At 51.4% G+C, this 17,481-nt stretch overlaps 1 protein-coding gene across 1 annotated transcript; it reads right to left on the bottom strand.

The window, feature by feature from the left end:
• Nucleotides 1-10,597: 10,597 nt before the first annotated feature.
• On the bottom strand, nucleotides 10,598-14,570 carry LOC103638510 (uncharacterized). Its single transcript, XM_020544334.2, has 3 exons — nucleotides 13,845-14,570; nucleotides 13,667-13,757; nucleotides 10,598-10,751 (listed from the first exon to the last, which is right to left on the bottom strand). The coding sequence occupies exons 1-3, from the start codon at nucleotides 14,220-14,222 to the stop codon at nucleotides 10,684-10,686; spliced, it is 537 nt and encodes a 178-aa protein (XP_020399923.1). The 5' UTR covers nucleotides 14,223-14,570; the 3' UTR covers nucleotides 10,598-10,683.
• Nucleotides 14,571-17,481: the final 2,911 nt, after the last annotated feature.

The raw sequence follows: 17,481 nt of genomic DNA, 5'->3' as shown, positions 1-17,481 counted from the left end.
AATACCTCTTTGATGAACCCTGCTGCCATTAGCTTGTGGATCTCCTCGCCTATCACTCTGCGCTTCTCCTCGTCGAATCGGCGCAGAGGCTGCCTGACGGGTCGGGCTCCGGCCCGAATATCCAGCGAGTGCTCGGCGACATCCCTCGGTATGCTGGGCATGTCCGAGGGACTCCACGCAAAGACGTCGGCGTTTGCGCGGAGAAAGTCGACGAGCACTGCTTCCTATTTGGGGCCGAGCCCGGAACCGATCCGGATCTGCTTGGAGGTGTCGCCACTGGGGTCGAGAGGGACGGCCTTAACCGTCTCCGCTGGCTCGAAGTTGCCGGCATGACGCTTCACGTCTGGCACCTCTTTGGAGAGGTTCTCCAGGTCGGCGATGAGGGCCTCGGACTCGGCGAGGGCCTCGGCGTACTCCACGCACTCCACGTCGCATTCGAACGCGTGTTTGTACGTGGGGCCGACGGTGATGACCCCGTTGGGGCCCGGCATCTTGAGCTTCAGGTAGGTGTAGTTGGGGACGGCCATGAACTTCGCGTAGCATGGCCTCCCCACTACCGCGTGGTAGGTTCCTCGGAACCCGACCACCTCGAACGTCAGGGTCTCCCTTCGGAAGTTGGAGGGCGTTCCGAAGCAGACGGGAAGGTCGAGTCGTCCGAGGGGCTGGACGCGCTTCCCAGGGATGATCCCGTGGAAGGGCGCAGCGCCTGCTCGGACGGAGGACAGATCGACGCGCAGGAGCCTGAGGGTCTCGGCGTAGATGATGTTGAGGCAGCTGCCCCCGTCCATCAGGACCTTGGTGAGCCTGACGTCGCCGACGATGGGGTCGACGACGAGCGGGTATTTCCCCGGGCTCGGCACGTGGTCGGGGTGGTCAGCTTGGTCGAAGGTGATGGGCTTGTCGGACCAGTCTAGGTAGACTGGCGCCGCCACCTTCACCGAGCAGACCTCCCGGCGCTCTTGCTTGCGATGCCGAGCCGAGGCATTCGCCGCATGCCCACCGTAGATCATGAAGCAGTCGCGGACCTCAGGGTACTCTCCTGCTTGGTGATCTTCCTTCTTGTCGTCGTCGCGGGCCCTGCCACCCTCTGCGGGCGGCCCGGCCCTGTGGAAGTGGCGCCGAAGCATGACGCACTCCTCGAGGGTGTGCTTGACGGGCCCCTGATGATAGGGGCACGGCTCCTTGAGCATCTTGTCGAAAAGGTTAGCACCTCCGGGGGGCTTCCGAGGGTTCTTGTACTCGGCGGCGGCGACAAGGTCCGCGTCGGCGGCGTCGCGTTTCGATTGCGACTTCTTCTTGCCTTTCTTCTTGGCGCCGCGCGGAATAGACGCCTTGGGAGCCTCTTCCGATGGGCGGCCCTGGGGCTGCTTGTCCTTTCGGAAGATAGCCTCGACCGCCTCCTGGCCAGAGGCGAACTTGGTGGCGATGTCCATCAGCTCGCTCGTCCTGGTGGGGGTCTTGCGACCCAACTTACTCACCAGGTCGCGGCAGGTGGTGCCGGCAAGGAACGCGCCGATGACATCCGAGTCGGTGATGTTGGGCAGCTCGGTGCGTTGCTTTGAGAATCGCCGGATGTAGTCCCGGAGTGACTCTCCCGGCTGTTGCCGGCAGCTTCGGAGGTCCCAGGAATTTCCGGGGCGCACGTACGTGCCCTGGAAATTGCTGGCGAAGGCTTGGACCAAGTCATCCCAGCTGGAGATCTGCCCCGGAGGCAGGTGCTCCAACCAGGCGCGAGCGGTGTCGGAGAGGAACAGGGGGAGGTTGCGGATGATGAGGTTGTCGTCGTCCGTTCCACCCAGTTGGCAGGCCAGGCGGTAGTCCGCGAGCCACAGTTCCGGTCTCGTTTCCCCCGAGTACTTTGTGATAGTAGTCGGGGGTCGGAACCGGGTCGGGAACGGCACCCGTCGGATGGCCCGACTGAAGGCCTGCGGACCGGGTGGTTCGGGCGAGGGACTCCGATCCTCCCCGCTGTCGTAGCGCCCCCCACGCCTGGGGTGGTAGCCTCGGCGCACCCTCTCGTCGAGGTGGGCCCGACGGTCGCGACGATGGTGCTCGTTGCCGAGGAGGCCCGGGGCCGCAGGCGCGGTGTTGCGCGTGCGCCCGGTGTAGACCGAGGCTTCCCGCATGAATCGGGAAGTCGCGGCATGAGGTTCCGAGGGGTATCCCTGCCTTCGGGAGGCAGTGCTCTCGGCCCGTCGGACCGCAGCGCCTTCCAGGAGATTCTTGAGCTCTCCCTGGATTCGCCGACCCTCGGTGGTTGATGGCTCCGGCATCGCGCGGAGGAGCATCGCTGCTGCAGCCAGGTTCTGACCGACCCCACTGGATGCGGGCGGCGGTCTGACCCTGACGTCGTTGGCGACGCGGTGCTGGAAACCTTGGGGCAGGTGACGTATTTCTCCGGCCGGGGGTTGGCCCGCCCATACCTGCCCGACGTCCCGGCGGATCGGCTCAAGCGCTCCTGCTCCCTCGTCGAGCCTGGCCTGCGCCCCGCGGACTTGCTCGAGCTGTGGGTCGTGACCCCCCGCCGGAACGGGGACCACAGCTAGCTCCCGCGGGATGTCAGCGCGAGGCACCGGCCTAGGGAGATCTCCGTCCTCCGGCATGCCGAGATGGTTGCCTTCGGAGGGATCCCCTAGCTCGACGTGGAAACATTCGCGGCTCGGGCCGCAGTCCTCGTCGTCGGGGCTGCGGCTACCGTCGGAATAGTCGGAGAGGCAGTAGTCACATGCGGTCATAAAGTCCCGCACGGCACTGGGGTTGCCAAATCCGGAGAAATCCCAACAGATGCTGGGATCGTCGTCTTCCTCGGACCCAGAGGGCCCGTAGGTCGAGACGTCCGTCAGCCGGTCCCAAGGCGACCGCATACGAAACCCCAGTGGGGTTGCACTCGCCTCAACGAGAGCGCCCGCCAAAGCAAGGTCGCTAGGCGGGTTGAGGCCGAGTCGAAATGACGTAAGATGGGAATCAGTCGGTACCTTTTGGTCGACGAGGAGCGGCATAGTCACGTCGGGGACTGGTTGCACCGTCGTCTCAGGTACGAGGGCGACGTCCTGCAAGCTCTCCGCGAGCGCGCTGGCGTCGTCCACTCGCTCGGGATTGGTGTGTCGCGGAGGGACGGCGCTTGCCTTCGTCTCGAACGCGAGGTCGACGCCCGGCGTGCCTTCCGTTGGGGCGCTGGGGACGTCGATTCGCTCGACAGCCGACGAAGCGCGGCCTCCCGCTTGGCCTTAGTTGCCCCGCCTCCTCCTCCGTTGGCGGGGGAGAGGACGGGGCGAGCTCGAATGTTGTTCTTCCACCACGCGGGGAAGATGTCGTCGATTCCGCCGCCGGCGGGCGGGTTGTCGGCCGCCATTGTCGTTGTCGCGCGACAGTGGAAGGAGTGTCATGTCGTAGCTGCCGTCGAAGGACATGAACTCAAGGCTCCCGAAACGGAGCACCGTCCCGGGCCGGAGAGGTTGCTGGAGACTGCCCATCTGGAGCTTGACGGGAAGCTGTTCGTCAGCACGCAGCAGGCCCCTACCTGGCGCGCCAAATGTCGGCGTTTCGAGACCGAGGGGTCCCTGAGCCGACGAGTGAGTGTGCCGCGTGCCCCAGCCCAGATGGGTCGAGCGCGTGGGCGAGCGCGAAGGGGGGAGAGCGAGGTGGCCGGAGACGGGCGTGAGAGAGGTGGAAATCCCGCGGCCTTCGTGTTCGTCCCGCGCCCAGGTCGGGTGCGCTTGCAGTAGGGGGGTTACAAGCGTCCACGCGGGTGAGGGAAGCGAGCGGCCCCAAGAGAGCGCCTGTCCCGTCCTCGTCCCCTCGCGGCCAACCTTCTCTAAGAAGGCCCTGGTCCTTCCTTTTATAGGCGTAAGGAGAGGATCCAGGTGTACAATGGGGATGTAGCAGAGTGCTACGTGTCTAGCGGAGGGAGAGCTAGCGCCCTGAGTACATGCCAATGTGGCAGCCGGAGAGATCTTGGCACCCTGCTGGTGTGATGTCGTGGCTGTCGGAGGAGCAACGGAGCTTGGCGGAGGGACAGCTGTCGGAGCGGTCGAGTCCTTGCTGACGTCCCCCTGCTTCCGTAAGGGAGCTGAGAGCCGCCGTCGTCACAGGGCACGCGGGGCGCCATCATTGCCTATCTGGCGGAGCTAGCCAGATGGGACACCGGTCTTGTTCTCTGCGGCCCGAGTCGGCTCGGGGTAGGGTGATGATGGCGCTCCCTATTGACGTGGCGGGCCCGCGCCCGAGGCCGGGCGACGTGGGGGCTCCTCCGAAGCTGGGGTCGAGTCTGTCTTCCGTTGCCGAGGCCGAGCCCGAGCCCCTGGGTCGGGCGAGGCGGAGGTCGTTCGGCAGAGGCCAGGGCGGAGTCCGAGACCTGGGGTCGGGCGAAGCGGAGTTCGTCGTCTTCTGGGGCTGAGCCCGAGTCCGAGCCCTGGGTCGGGCGAAGTGGAGTTCGCCGTCTTCCGGGTCTTAGCCCGAGTCCGAGCCCTGGGTCGGGCGGAGCGGAGTTCGCCGTCTTCCGGGTCTTAGCCCGAGTCCGAGCCCTGGGTCGGGCGGAGCGGAGATCGCCGTCTTCCGGGGCTTAGCCCGAGTTCGAGCCCTGGGTCGGGCGGAGCGGAGTTCGCCGTCTTCCGGGGCTTAGCCCGAGTCCGAGCCCTGGGTCGGGCGGAGCGGAGTTCGCCGTCTTCCGGGGCTTAGCCCGAGTCCGAGCCCTGGGTCGGGCGGAGCGGAGTTCGCCGTCTTTCGGGGCTTAGCCCGAGTCCGAGCCCTGGGTCGGGCGGAGCGGAGTTTCCTATGGCGCCTTTGGCAAGGCCTGACTGCCTGTCAGTCTCACTCTGTCAAGTGGCACCGCAGTCGGAGTGGCGCAGGCGGCGCTGTCCTTCTGTCAGACCGGTCAGTGGAGCGGCGAAGTGACGGCGGTCACTTCGGCTCTGCCGGGGGGCGCGCGCGCGCGTCAGGATAAAGGTGTCAGGCCACCTTTGCGTTAAATGCTCCTGCGACTCGGTCGGTTGGTGCGGCGATTTAGTCAGGGTTGCTTCTTAGCGAAGGCAAGGCCTCGGGCGAGCCGGAGATGTGTCCGCCGTTAAAGGGGGCCTCGGGCGAGACGGAAATCCCTCGGGGTCGGCTGCCCTTGCCCGAGGCTTAGCTCGGGCGAGGCGTGATCGAGTCGCTCGTATGGACTGATCCCTGACTTAATCGCACCCATCAGGCCTCTGCAGCTTTATGCTGATGGGGGTTACCAGCTGAGAATTAGGCGTCCTGAGGGTACCCCTAATTATGGTCCCCGACAACACTCTTTAGTCACATGACCATCGAGCGTGTCCTTCGCACGATTATACAACAGCAACCTAAACGCCGCGTTACACAATACATACATCTTTTCTCGTCGCAAGTATAACCATATTACGACATATACCCGCACGCCTCAACAAATATCTTACGCCACCACTACCATAATACACCACGGCACACACGCACATACGTGTACTAATTCAATCCTGACATCACATGTATTTCGAAACTTACTCATCACATAAAACAAGCATGACACACATGTTTACCAAAATGTGAATGCGACCTTGCCACGGCATAAAATCAAAACATTTTATACCCACATCTAGTCAAACACCACTATACACCACATCGACCAAAACGTAATTAGACAAACTACAAATCGCACACATCAACAACCTCTTGTTCTCTAATCGCAAATGCGATCCTACCAATGTGTATAGCCAAAACATATTACACACATCCACATATATACATGCACTGCCCGACATCAACCAAAGCATATGTATTATAAACTATAAATCAATCAATCTGAATGAGTTGTGACTAGACGCATGGGCTGTCCACATGGCTCGGCATTTCGTCGAACGGGCCAGGCGTGAAGCGCGGCATCGACCACTAGCTGCGATTAGACACACGCAACAGTTCAACATTTTTTTACCGAGCACAAAAAAATATAATAGCAGCAAGGGCAGCGAGAAATCTCACCGAGGACTTACGGCGTCGCGGATGGGGCTGCGCAGCGAGCACGAGAGCGACGACACGCGACGAGGGGAGTGGAGATCGAACGGGAGGGTTGCTGCAGCGCGCGACTTGCTGCGCATTTTGTCGAACACCTAGCAAGCGCCAATGGGCACTGCGCAGCAGCACGCAAGCAGGGAGGTGAGCGTTGCACGCAGGGGGAACACAGCAGGGGCGCTCAGCTAGGGGATGCAGGGATCCGAGGGAGGGTGCTGTCCATGGTTAGGAGAGCATAGCGCGCACTGCCCTGATGCCAATTTGGAACAACGAAGGAAAAGAGGAGGGCGCCATGGGAGAAGAAACCAAGCTCCATGCTGGTTGCCGTGGAGCAGGGGACGCGCCCATGGGGTGAGCTCGTGCGGCGTCCAGTGCAGGGGGTGGAGCTCGTGCCCGTGGAGCAGTGAAGGTGCTCGGCTGCTGGGCTGCTCGCCGTGGACAGCAGAGGGAGGCGCCATGGTTGGAGCAGAGGTACCCGCGCCCATGGAGAAGCCTCTGCGCAGGGGAACAGCAGGGGAAAAAGGAAGCTCGGCCATGGATGCTGGAGGTGCTCGGCTAGGGAGGGAGCAGGGAGAGGGAGCCAGCTTCCATGGGGAAGAAGGGAGGCCGACCATGGGAGGGAGATGACGTTGGCTGTGCTCCCTGCTTGCTTCGTGGGGAAGAAGAGGGTGGTGTGGGGGAAATGGCTGATGGCGGCTAGGGGTAGGGAGTGGTAATTTTCTCCAACTTGCAAGGGGAGGCCTCATATTTATAGACAAGGAATGGCTAGGGTTTTAAATGGGCCAAACGGGCTGGACTGGATTCAGCCCAAAACACTTAATCGGGCTGCGCTAAAATATTTCTCGGAATAAAAATGCTCTCGCGGAAGTCGTTAGTGTAAAAACAGAGCGAGCTGGTGCTCGGTCGGACAGAACGACGGATTATCCGTACTAAGAATTTGATTTGTTTAGTGTCGCTCGGAAAAAAAATAATTCCTCGCACCCAATTAGGAACAAAATGAATTGAGACCGATTGGTTTCGGATTCGTAGTCGGAGAAGGCGAATCGTGATAATTTAAAATCGTTGTCGATACGAGGTTTTTTTTAATTCGGTTCAGACACAAGGTATTTGGCCGAGTCGGGTAAGAATTAATTAGAGGACGACATACTGAGTATTCCGTTTGAGAGTACGGACTCGGATTACAATAGTCGGACATCGATCGAGGTTCGAGGAATTAGACTCGGGCTCATATCAAACAACAGTTGTCGAGAGTTTGATTTAAAGAGCTTAAGATGAGATCTATAATTCGAGAATGATTTTTCGAGTTTGCATTCGTGTTGAGAATAAAAGTTTTAACAGGCTCTAAATTCGGCCTTTCTAGAGATCGAATAAAATCAGAAATCGGTGAAACCTTCACAAGTAACTTGATAAATGGAGATAAACGTGATCGAGAAATAGAAATTTCCATTGACGATTCGAGTTAGGGAGAAAACTTTCGACATAATATGAATTAAACACCTAGGGTGTCACAGCCTTCCCCCCTTAAAAGAATCTCATCCCGAGATTCGAATGAGGATCTTTAAGGGTGGAGAAGCATGTAACTCCCAGGCTGAAGATAGATGCAAATTCATGAGAGGGTATCTAACAAGATACTGAAGATAGATTTGGATAGAATATCGCGACATATCGGGACAAAATGCAGCGATCATTCTGAGAGAGTGTCCACAAAAGATAGCACATCGGTATAGCCTCGTAATGGATCACACCTATTAACCATGACACCAGCGCGTGCCGAGCAGCTCAACCATGTGTGCACCATAGTAGGCTCTCGGTTTCGTCGTGGCACCATCAGTCGTTAGTCATGACATCATTACCAAACACAACCAATAAGAAATTCACATAGCACTGATAGTTGGAGCCCATGAGAGTATGGCTCAGAAAAATAAGAATGTGACCAGAATTGAAGTAGAGATTGCTGGCAAAAAGAGCATCACATGAGAATTTTCTTCACTCTGAGAACTATTTCTTGATCATCATGGGGATTATTAGCCAAAGATTGATACGATATTTAATATGAGGAGGAACCAACCATGAGATCGAGACTAATAAGCTTTTAGAGATATGAGAGAACTACAGTCAACAACATAATCCATTGAACCAAATGGATACACTGCTTAGAGATAAAATCGATAAAACATCGTCATGATCCTTAGAGAAGGGGGTATGAGAATGACCAGAAATGAGAGATTTAGGCAAGATCAACATCTGATACTTGAGAATGGGTTATAGCAGATATCTAGATAATAGGGCAGGATCAATAGGGAATCCCGAGATTCGGATGATAGAGCCAACATGATTCACAAGAAAAAAGGATTACCAAATCTAGACAAAAGGAGAGGTAGGCAAACAGGATCACCTAGGATGATCAACAGAAATGCTATGAAGTTTTAGGGGCAAGGATTTATGGAAAGAAACATGGCCTTGATAGGGTTTGCGCAACTAGACACCAACAAATTTTTTTTTGACACAACAAGTGCACAAGGAGACTTGGGTTGGTCTAGCAGTCAAGTAATGGGGGTTTACAAGTTGTGCAGGTGCATCACCAATAGTGCAACACACAAAGGCTATAAAACACCAACACATCATGGGATTTGATTGATTTTTTTTGGTTTCACTTGCTAACTCAAGGTTGTTTGGAGAAGGGGGGGTCTTTTACGAACAAAACAAGCAAATTTTTTTTGCAAAAAGGGTTGAACATTTACAATACCACCTAGCTAGCAAGACAAGAGAAACACATAACACGACCTAACAAGACTTACCAATCTGACATGAGGTAAGGCATTTCTTATAGTTCATGAGGTGGCAATACATCACATTATTCACAATTTCTTATTATTGGAATAAGGGTGAGACAAACATGTTGGTGCACAAGAGACAATTATAATGCGACAATCATGATGCATGCTCATTCTAATCGTCTTCTCAGACCTAACTAATTTTTTTTATGCTTCTACAACATCCTTATTAATAGTAGTAGCCTTTATGGCCTAAATAACTAGCCACCTAGCTACCCATCTATATCCTAAGGCTTCACGTCCTAGGTCTAACTTATCATCCTGACGATCTATCCAACATTGGTTTCTAAGCAAGTTTTACTTTTAAAAAGTTGATATTCATGACTTATTGACTTCTCTGTAATGGTATTCGCTCCGATACCAGCTGTGGCGGAACCGCCCGAATTATTCTAGCTTAAGTGCCCAAGTCGCACCCTTAAGGGCAGCAACACACTTAAACATGAATAACCCGTCAGTCCCTCGGATCTAGTCCGATAAAGCCACTTACCAGGATCGAATACCACTAGCTCACTCGAAGGTGAGGCACAGAGAAATACAATAAAACATAATACCACAAATTTAATAAGTATCATTAGTGATTACATTATTGGAGTTTCAGAAATAATAACCATAAATTTTGATGCAGCGGAAATAACTAACGGAGAAATCCGAGTAACATGGCGAAGCCTGCCACGCTACTCCTCCTGGTCCTCTCCTGCGGAAGCAATAACCCACTCGACCATCAATCCCAGTGGCGGGGATGGAGGCCAAGTCACACCAGCAACCAATCATTCTAAGGAGTACCTGCAAAAATTGTGCCACAAGCAAGGCTGAGTATACTAATACTCAGCTAGACTTACCCGGTGTGAGGAGTCTACTCCTCTACCTCTAGACATGCAGCTGTTTGGCTGAGGGGTTTGGTTTGCCAAAAGCACTAGCTGAGTCTAAAATCAAGTTTTAGCTTTTCAAGTTTTAGTATGATCCCTTTTAAACTAGATGTGTACCTAGCTAATCATACATGGTATCAAACATTTTATCAATCAACATCTTTTGCCAGTCACCTCATTTTCACTTATTACTCAATGTAGCAGCATGGATCAAGCAGTCTCATTAGCTGCGAGAAGCAGACGATTCGAATCGAGTTTTTATCCTTGCAAGGTAAACCTAAACACACGACGTGGCGAGGCACTCCATCCCCACACACATCAACCATCCCCATCGATTCCCCGTCAGCAGATCAGGGCTCACCGCCTTGGCGTACAATGCCTCACTGACCCCGACTGCCGTCGTGCAGTGATCGCACTTGTACCCACCATAACCGAAATGGGAGACCACGTCTCAGGTCGCGTGAGGGGTAAAGTCCACTGTCAGGTTCACTCAGGTACTAGGCTTACCGATTTACCATATTTCTCGGCATATGTTTAATACGTTCAAACGCTTGACTCACGGTACCACACCTTAATCCTTATTCCAATTTCCGTCTTGTAGACAACGCATCCCCATGGACCGTTGTCAACAGACCATCATCATTCCGATATAAATTGGATACAAGCAATTTCCTGACCTCGCGAGAGTGCTAGAAAAATCACTCGACTTCTACTGAGATCCTTGATTAGTAAAGCAGCTACTCGACCTAGCATACTAGTATCCATCACAAAAGGATTCCTGAGATTATGCAACTAGGGTTTCAAACAACTCCTACACTTAAGTGCACATTCAATCCTACAATCATTAAGTGTAGTAAAATAGCATAATAAATAGGTTATGCATAAAACCGGGGCTTGCCTTTAATTTAACACTTAGATAGTGTTTGTTGGGGTGGGTACTCGCTCGATGAGCATCCACTGGTTAAGTCCATTCTTCAGGTCGTCCACCAACTGCATCTTGTGGTTGGCACCACATCAGTTGCTCGATCATCATCTGTCGGTCCTATATGAGATGCAAGATGCATATGTATGAATATAATGAAAAGTTATCACAAGATATATAAAGACACACGACAACGAGCTAGACACTTGATTTTTAAGACACCGTAAACAACCACATGCTAGCATTAGCTATCTACACTTCATCGAGCGCACCACATCAATACCACTGGAAGGACGACGATTACTACCTATAATTAACCAACACAAACATGACATCACAAGTATGAGCATTTATTTAATTAGCTATGGCTTTTTATTAGTTCTTCTATTAAGCACACAAAAAGCATCCCAACACAAGTTTAATAGAGGACCTATGCATCAATGTCGATAGACTCCTATATCACAATCAACTAGAGAAGAAACATATAAAACATGACACACATGCATTATTAAGCTTAGTCATGGCAAGTCTATATTAATTAAGTGCTAACCAAGCATTTTTAGCCAAAAGGGTGAACTCAATCATCAAATGGGCACTTGCAGAATTTTGGGACAGCAACACAGCAGTTACTTGTTTTAATCATAACTTTTCAAATATTAATCCAAAATTAGCAAACTAGGACTTTCTAGAAAGCTTAAAAAGTACTATACAACTTTGGTATTGTCATCACAACATGATTTAACACTTAGCAAGGTCAAAACGTGCAATCACAGCAGCTCTGTCCAGATTTGGACAGATTCAGACTTGCAGCTTCAAAAATTCACAACTAAAGATTCAGACATCCAAACAAATTGATCCTAGACTTTCTGGAAAGGTAATAAGATTGTCTACATATCATTTATAAACATATCAAGGTGATTCAATATTTAACTAAGGGTAAACATCACTAAAAGACTTTGCTGTCCAGAACTGGACAGATTCAGTCTTCATATTTGAAACATTCATAACTTAAGCTTCAGACCACCAAAAATAGTGATCCAAGACTTTTTGGAAAGCTTGGCAAAAGCACTACATAACTTTTATAATCACCAAGAAGTGATTCAATGTTTAACTAAATCAAACAACACAGTTTTCGAAATCTATTCTGACGATGGACAGAACACAACAACCAGTCTGTAAAATTCATAACTCCTAAACTATCAGGCCTATGGTTATGAAATTTTAACACAAGCAAGATAAGAAAAGCATCTACAACTTTCTTATAATCGACAAGGACTGAATCTAACAATAACTTAAGCAAACATTGCAGTTTCTGAAATCTGTACAGAATTTGGACAGATTCAGTTACTGAATTTGTAAAAAGCATAACTCCTAAACGATCAGACTTATGTCTGTCAAATTTTAACACCAGTAAGATAATAAAGTTATCTACCACTTTTCTATAGCACATATCTACTGAAAATACAATTTAGTTCATCAAACATACAGCACGACAAAAACAGCGCGTGCAGCCCAAAACAGCAATTAATAAAATTCAGCTTCTATTTACTTCAAAAATTGCCGCGTTCTAGAGACTTGAATTATTCTAACGCTTTACCCTTTGTTAGAGTTAAATTAATCAAATTAGGACCAACAAGTAGACTTACTAATTTTTATCCGTGTCATTTTGTATTACTAGCTTAATCATTTTACACATATAACTCTATTACACCTTCCTCGCCCAAAAGATAATCCTCAAGCCCAACATTTATCACACATATATAATGTACATAGATCACAATACCAGCACCACTAAATCATATGATGCGTCTATTTCATTTTTCATAACATCTGTGATGGGTATCACGGCGAAGGCATAACACATCTAGACCCGACTCATAACCGGGGGGCTACTTGGTCACGTCACCACTTCATTACCCAAGCCAAAACAAATTTCCTAGCCACATTAACCAAACTTCTAATTGAGTAAAACCTACACCTCCTTGTCACGAATACAACCATACACTATGTGCGACGTGAAATTTAATGAACACATAATGGGTATTGACTCGACTTATAAATATAGGGAAGCAGTGACTACTTTGGCACGTCACCACCTCACCTCACATGCAAAATCATTCTTAATTGGACTGACCAATTTGAACGACTGTTCTTCCAATTATTATTAATCCACACGCCTAGATAAGCATAATTTCAACTTAAATTGCCCATATTTTAAATTTCGGCATAAGCTTGGCTATTGGCTAACGTCGTGACTATTTTTTTAATTACCAACATACACCAACTTTCACCATTTTCGGATACTCGTACGACACGCATTTATTCAAATACATCACAAGGACATTCAACCCCATCAGTAAAGCACCAGCACATTTCCGAAAATTCCCCGAGACTACGACGACAAGGCATCGATCCGCCATACAACAAAAATCATGACGATGTTGATAGATGCTATCAACTAATCGTTTAAAAACATTAAACTTACTTCTCGCTTTGCCACTACAACACTCTTTAGTCACATGACCATCGAGCGTGTCCTTCGCACGATTATACAACAGCAACCTAAACGCCGCGTTACACAATACATACATCTTTTCTCGTCGCAAGTATAACCATATTACGGCATATACCCGCACGCCTCAACAAATATCTTACGCCACCACTACCATAATACACCACGGCACACACGCACATACGTACTAATTCAATCCTGACATCACATGTATTTCCAAACTTACTCATCACATAAAACAAGCATGACACACGTGTTTACCAAAACGTGAATGCGACCTTGCCACGGCATAAAATCAAAACATTTTATACCCACATCTAGTCAAACACCACTATACACCACATCGACCAAAACGTAATTAGACAAACTACAAATCGCACACATCAACAACCTCTTGTTCTCTAATCGCAAATGCGATCCTACCAACGTGTATAGCCAAAACATATTACACACATCCACATATATACATGCACTGCCCGATATCAACCAAAGCATATGTATTATAAACTATAAATCAATCAACCTGAATGAGTCGTGACTAAACGCATGGGCTGTCCACATGGCTCGGCATTTCGTCGAACGGGCAAGGCGTGAAGCGCGGCGTCTACCACTAGCTGCGATTAGACACACACAACAGTTCAACATTTTTTTTACCGAGCACAAAAAAATATAATAGCAGCAAGGGCAGCGAGGAATCTCACCGAGGACTTACAGCGTCGCGGATGGGGCTGCGCAGCGAGCACGAGAGCGACGACACGCGACGAGGGGAGTGGAGATCGAACGGGAGGGCTGCTGCATCGCGCAACTTGCTGCGCATTTTGTCGAACACCTAGCAAGCGCCAATGGGCACTGCGCAGCAGCACGCAAGCAGGGAGGTGAGCGTTGCACGCAGGGGGGACACAGCAGGGGCGCTCAGCTAGGGGATGCAGGGATCTGAGGGAGGGTGCTGTCCATGGTTGGGAGAGCTTAGCGCGCACTGCCCTGATGCCAATCTGGAACAGCGAAGGAAAAGAGGAGGGCGCCATGGGAGAAGAAACCAAGCTCCATGCTGGTTGCCGTGGAGCAGGGGACGCGCCCATGGGGTGAGCTCGCGCGGCGTCAATTGCAGGGGGTGGAGCTCGCGCCCGTGGAGCAGGGAAGGCGCTCGGCTGCTGGGCTGCTCGCCGTGGACAGCAGAGGGAGGCGCCATGGTTGGAGCAGAGGTACCCGCGCCCATGGAGAAGCCTCTGCGCGCAAGGGAACAGCAGTGGAAAAGGGAAGCTCGGCCATGGATGCTGGAGGTGCTCGGCTAGGGAGGGAGCAGGGAGAGGGAGCCGGCTTCCATGGGGAAGAAGGGAGGCCGACCATGGGAGGGAGATGACGTTGGCTGTGCTCCCTGCTTGCTTCGTGGGGAAGAAGAGGGTGGCGTGGGGGAGATGGCCGATGGCGGCTAGGGGTAGGGAGTGGTAATTTTCTCCAACTTGCAAGGGGAGGCCTCATATTTATAGACAAGGAATGGCTAGGGTTTTAAATGGGCCAAACGGGCTGGACTGGATTCAACCCAAAACACTTAATCGGGCTGCGCTAAAATATTTCTCGGAATAAAAATGCTCTCGCGGAAGTCGTCTGTTTAAAAACAGAGCGAGCTGGTGCTCGGTCGGACAGAACGACGGATTATCCGTACTAAGAATTTGATTTGTTTAGCGTCGCTCGGAAAAAAAATAATTCCTCGCACCCAATTAGGAACAAAATGAATTGAGACCGATTGGTTTCGGATTCGTAGTCGGAGAAGGCGAATCGTGATAATTTAAAATCGTTGTCGATACGAGGTTTTTTTTAATTCGGTTCAGACACAAGGTATTTGGCCGAGTCGGGTAAGAATTAATTAGAGGACGACATACTGAGTATTCCGTTTTAGAGTACGGACTCGGATTACAATAGTCGGACATCGATCGAGGTTCGAGGAATTAGAATCGGGCTCATATCAAATAACAGTTGTCGAGAGTTTGATTTAAAGAGCTTAAGATGAGATTTATAATTCGAGAATGATTTTTCGAGTTTGCATTCGTGTTGAGAATAAAAGTTTTAACAGACTCTAAATTTGGCCTTTCTAGAGATCGAATAAAATCAGAAATCGGTGAAACCTTCACAAGTAACTTGATAAATGGAGATAAACGTGATCAAGAAATAGAAATTTCCACTGACGATTCGAGTTAGGGAGAAAACTTTCGTCATAATATGAATTAAACACCTGGGGTGTCACAATATCGACCACATCTATGTTCTACTATATATTATACCTTGCTGAAAATTGTGTTTTATTCTAATCCTTCATTTATTTATGGTTCATTACTTGCTGGTCATACTAGTTCTGTTCTCACTCTTTTGCTTGCGGTGTCTTTTGTAGATGGCTCATCTTAGACACACCGCACGGAAGTCTGCCATCCCCTTCTTACCCTCTCGTCTCACGGAGCGTCCGCTTCGCCATCCCGTGGCCGGTCAGTCCAGTCACTTGGAGAGGCTGCACCACCGCCTGCATGAGGAGCAAGAGCGTCGACGACAGGAGCAGGGGCAGCAGGGCTCTTCTTTCTCGCTCCAGCAGGAGATAGAGTCTGTGAGGAGTTGCTCCCCCGTGCTTCCTCTGGAGGCGCCCCAAACTCTGGAGTAGCTGCTAAAGGAGGCCCAGACGACGGAGGTGGCGACGACAGCTCGAGCCACGACACCGACTTTTCTGCTAACCAGGAGCCGGAAGGATGGGTTGCTCGACCCATCACTTGCGACGCTGCTCGCGGGTGTCACTTCCACGATGCGCTCGACACCCTGCTACGTCGGGCACTTGACCGACGTACTTGGTCTATCGAGTATCGCTGTGTGGTCTACCAGCATAGTCGCGGGGTCTACCCGGACCGCTGGGAGGCGACCTGCTTGGTGCGCCGTCCGGAGAACAGTCTCCAGGGTGCGGAGGCCTGCTCAGAGCATTATTCTATCTCTGAGCGGGACTCAGCTGAGGCGGCCATGCAAGATGCCGCACGGCGTGCGCTTTCGCACTATTGTTCAGTGCTTGGTGGGGTAGCTGATGGTCTCAACCTGAAGTATTACCCCCGTCGTCCATCTGGCAGCACAGGAGGCGTGATTGTCTCACCTGTTGGTGACGACAATCCTAGGTTGAGCAGCACAGTCAACCTAGCCGCCGTGCTAAACACTGAGCTGGACCATGCGCTAGACGAGCTGAGTAGGGCTCGTGCTGAGATCGCCCTGCTGCGGGGTGAGCGCGCGGAGCGTCGTCACCTGGATGATGGTTCCCCCGCTCCCGTCGGGACTCAGCGCCCGTACCGCTCACCTCGGCATGGACACCAGCCTTATGGCAATCCCGACTGCAAGACCAAGATAGACTTGGAACCATAGATCGTCAGTGTGGAGTCTTGTAATAAATGCTTAATATAGAAGTTTTAGTCTTAGTCTTAGTCTCAGCCTTAGCGTTAGTCTCGCTCTTAGTTAGTCTTAGTTAGACAGGGTAGTTTGCTATATCCTGTGCATTTATGGTTGTCATGATGAAATATTTTTGGTTTGGATCTTTGTAATGACTGTCACCAGAGTGTGGGTATCCCCTGCATTTTGGTTTACCTGTTATGTTAATGGAGTTAGTCATCTAGTTGGGAAGCCTTTTACTCCACTTTCCTCTTTATCTGAGAAGCTGTGTTGGTCTGTGTTGGAGATCAGTGAAGACGCTCATCTGTTCAGTGTTATGGAGAATTCTATACTCTTTTCTTATGATGCAAGATTTGCAAGATCAGTTCTGATGTGTGATTGCATTCTGCAGATGTCAGAGAACAGGCGCCGAGGAGGAAGGCGTGCTCAGCAGGATGAGGTGCCTCAGCAACAACAACTGCCGCCCCCACCCCCGATGTCCATCGAGCAGATGTTCTTGATGCCGACTGAGGCAGTTCAAGCCATCGGTCAGACTCTGGCCGCCATTCAGCAGTAGCAACAGCAGCAGGCCCCACCTCAGCCTCAGATGCCCAGGGACAAGCGTGCTGAATTCATGAGAGGTCATCCACCAACGTTTGCTCATTCTTCTGACCCCATGGATGCTGAAGACTGGCTGTGCACTGTGGAGCAGGAGTTGCATACCGCTTAGTGTGACGACAGGGAGAAAGTCTTGTATGGTCCCCGTCTGTTGAGAGGAGCAGCTCAGTCATGGTGGGAGTCTTATCTCGCCACCCACGCCAACCCCGACACCATCACCTGGGAAGAGTTCAGAGGTAGCTTTCGTCAGTACCATGTTCCTGCAGGTCTGATGACGGTAAAGAAGGAGGAGTTCCTGGCCCTCAAGCAAGGGTCATCGTCTGTCAGTGAGTA

This window comes from Zea mays, chromosome 9, assembly GCF_902167145.1.
Source record: "Zea mays cultivar B73 chromosome 9, Zm-B73-REFERENCE-NAM-5.0, whole genome shotgun sequence".
In the NCBI taxonomy this organism is placed as follows: Eukaryota; Viridiplantae; Streptophyta; class Magnoliopsida; order Poales; family Poaceae; genus Zea; species Zea mays.
The sequence above is the reverse complement of the archived record's forward strand: the minus strand, read 5'-3'. Positions and strand labels throughout refer to the sequence as shown.

Coding starts and splice junctions, on each gene's coding strand:
- LOC103638510 (XM_020544334.2), bottom strand. CDS start 14,222: ATGGGCGCGTCCCCTGCTCCACGGCAACCAGCATGGAGCTTGGTTTCT. Junction 13,758..13,844: donor CGCGACGCTGTAAGTCCTCG/GTGAGATTCCTC, acceptor GTCTAATCGCAG/CTAGTGGTAGACGCCGCGCT. Junction 10,752..13,666: donor TTTAGTCACGACTCATTCAG/GTTGATTGATTT, acceptor CATCTCATATAG/GACCGACAGATGATGATCGA.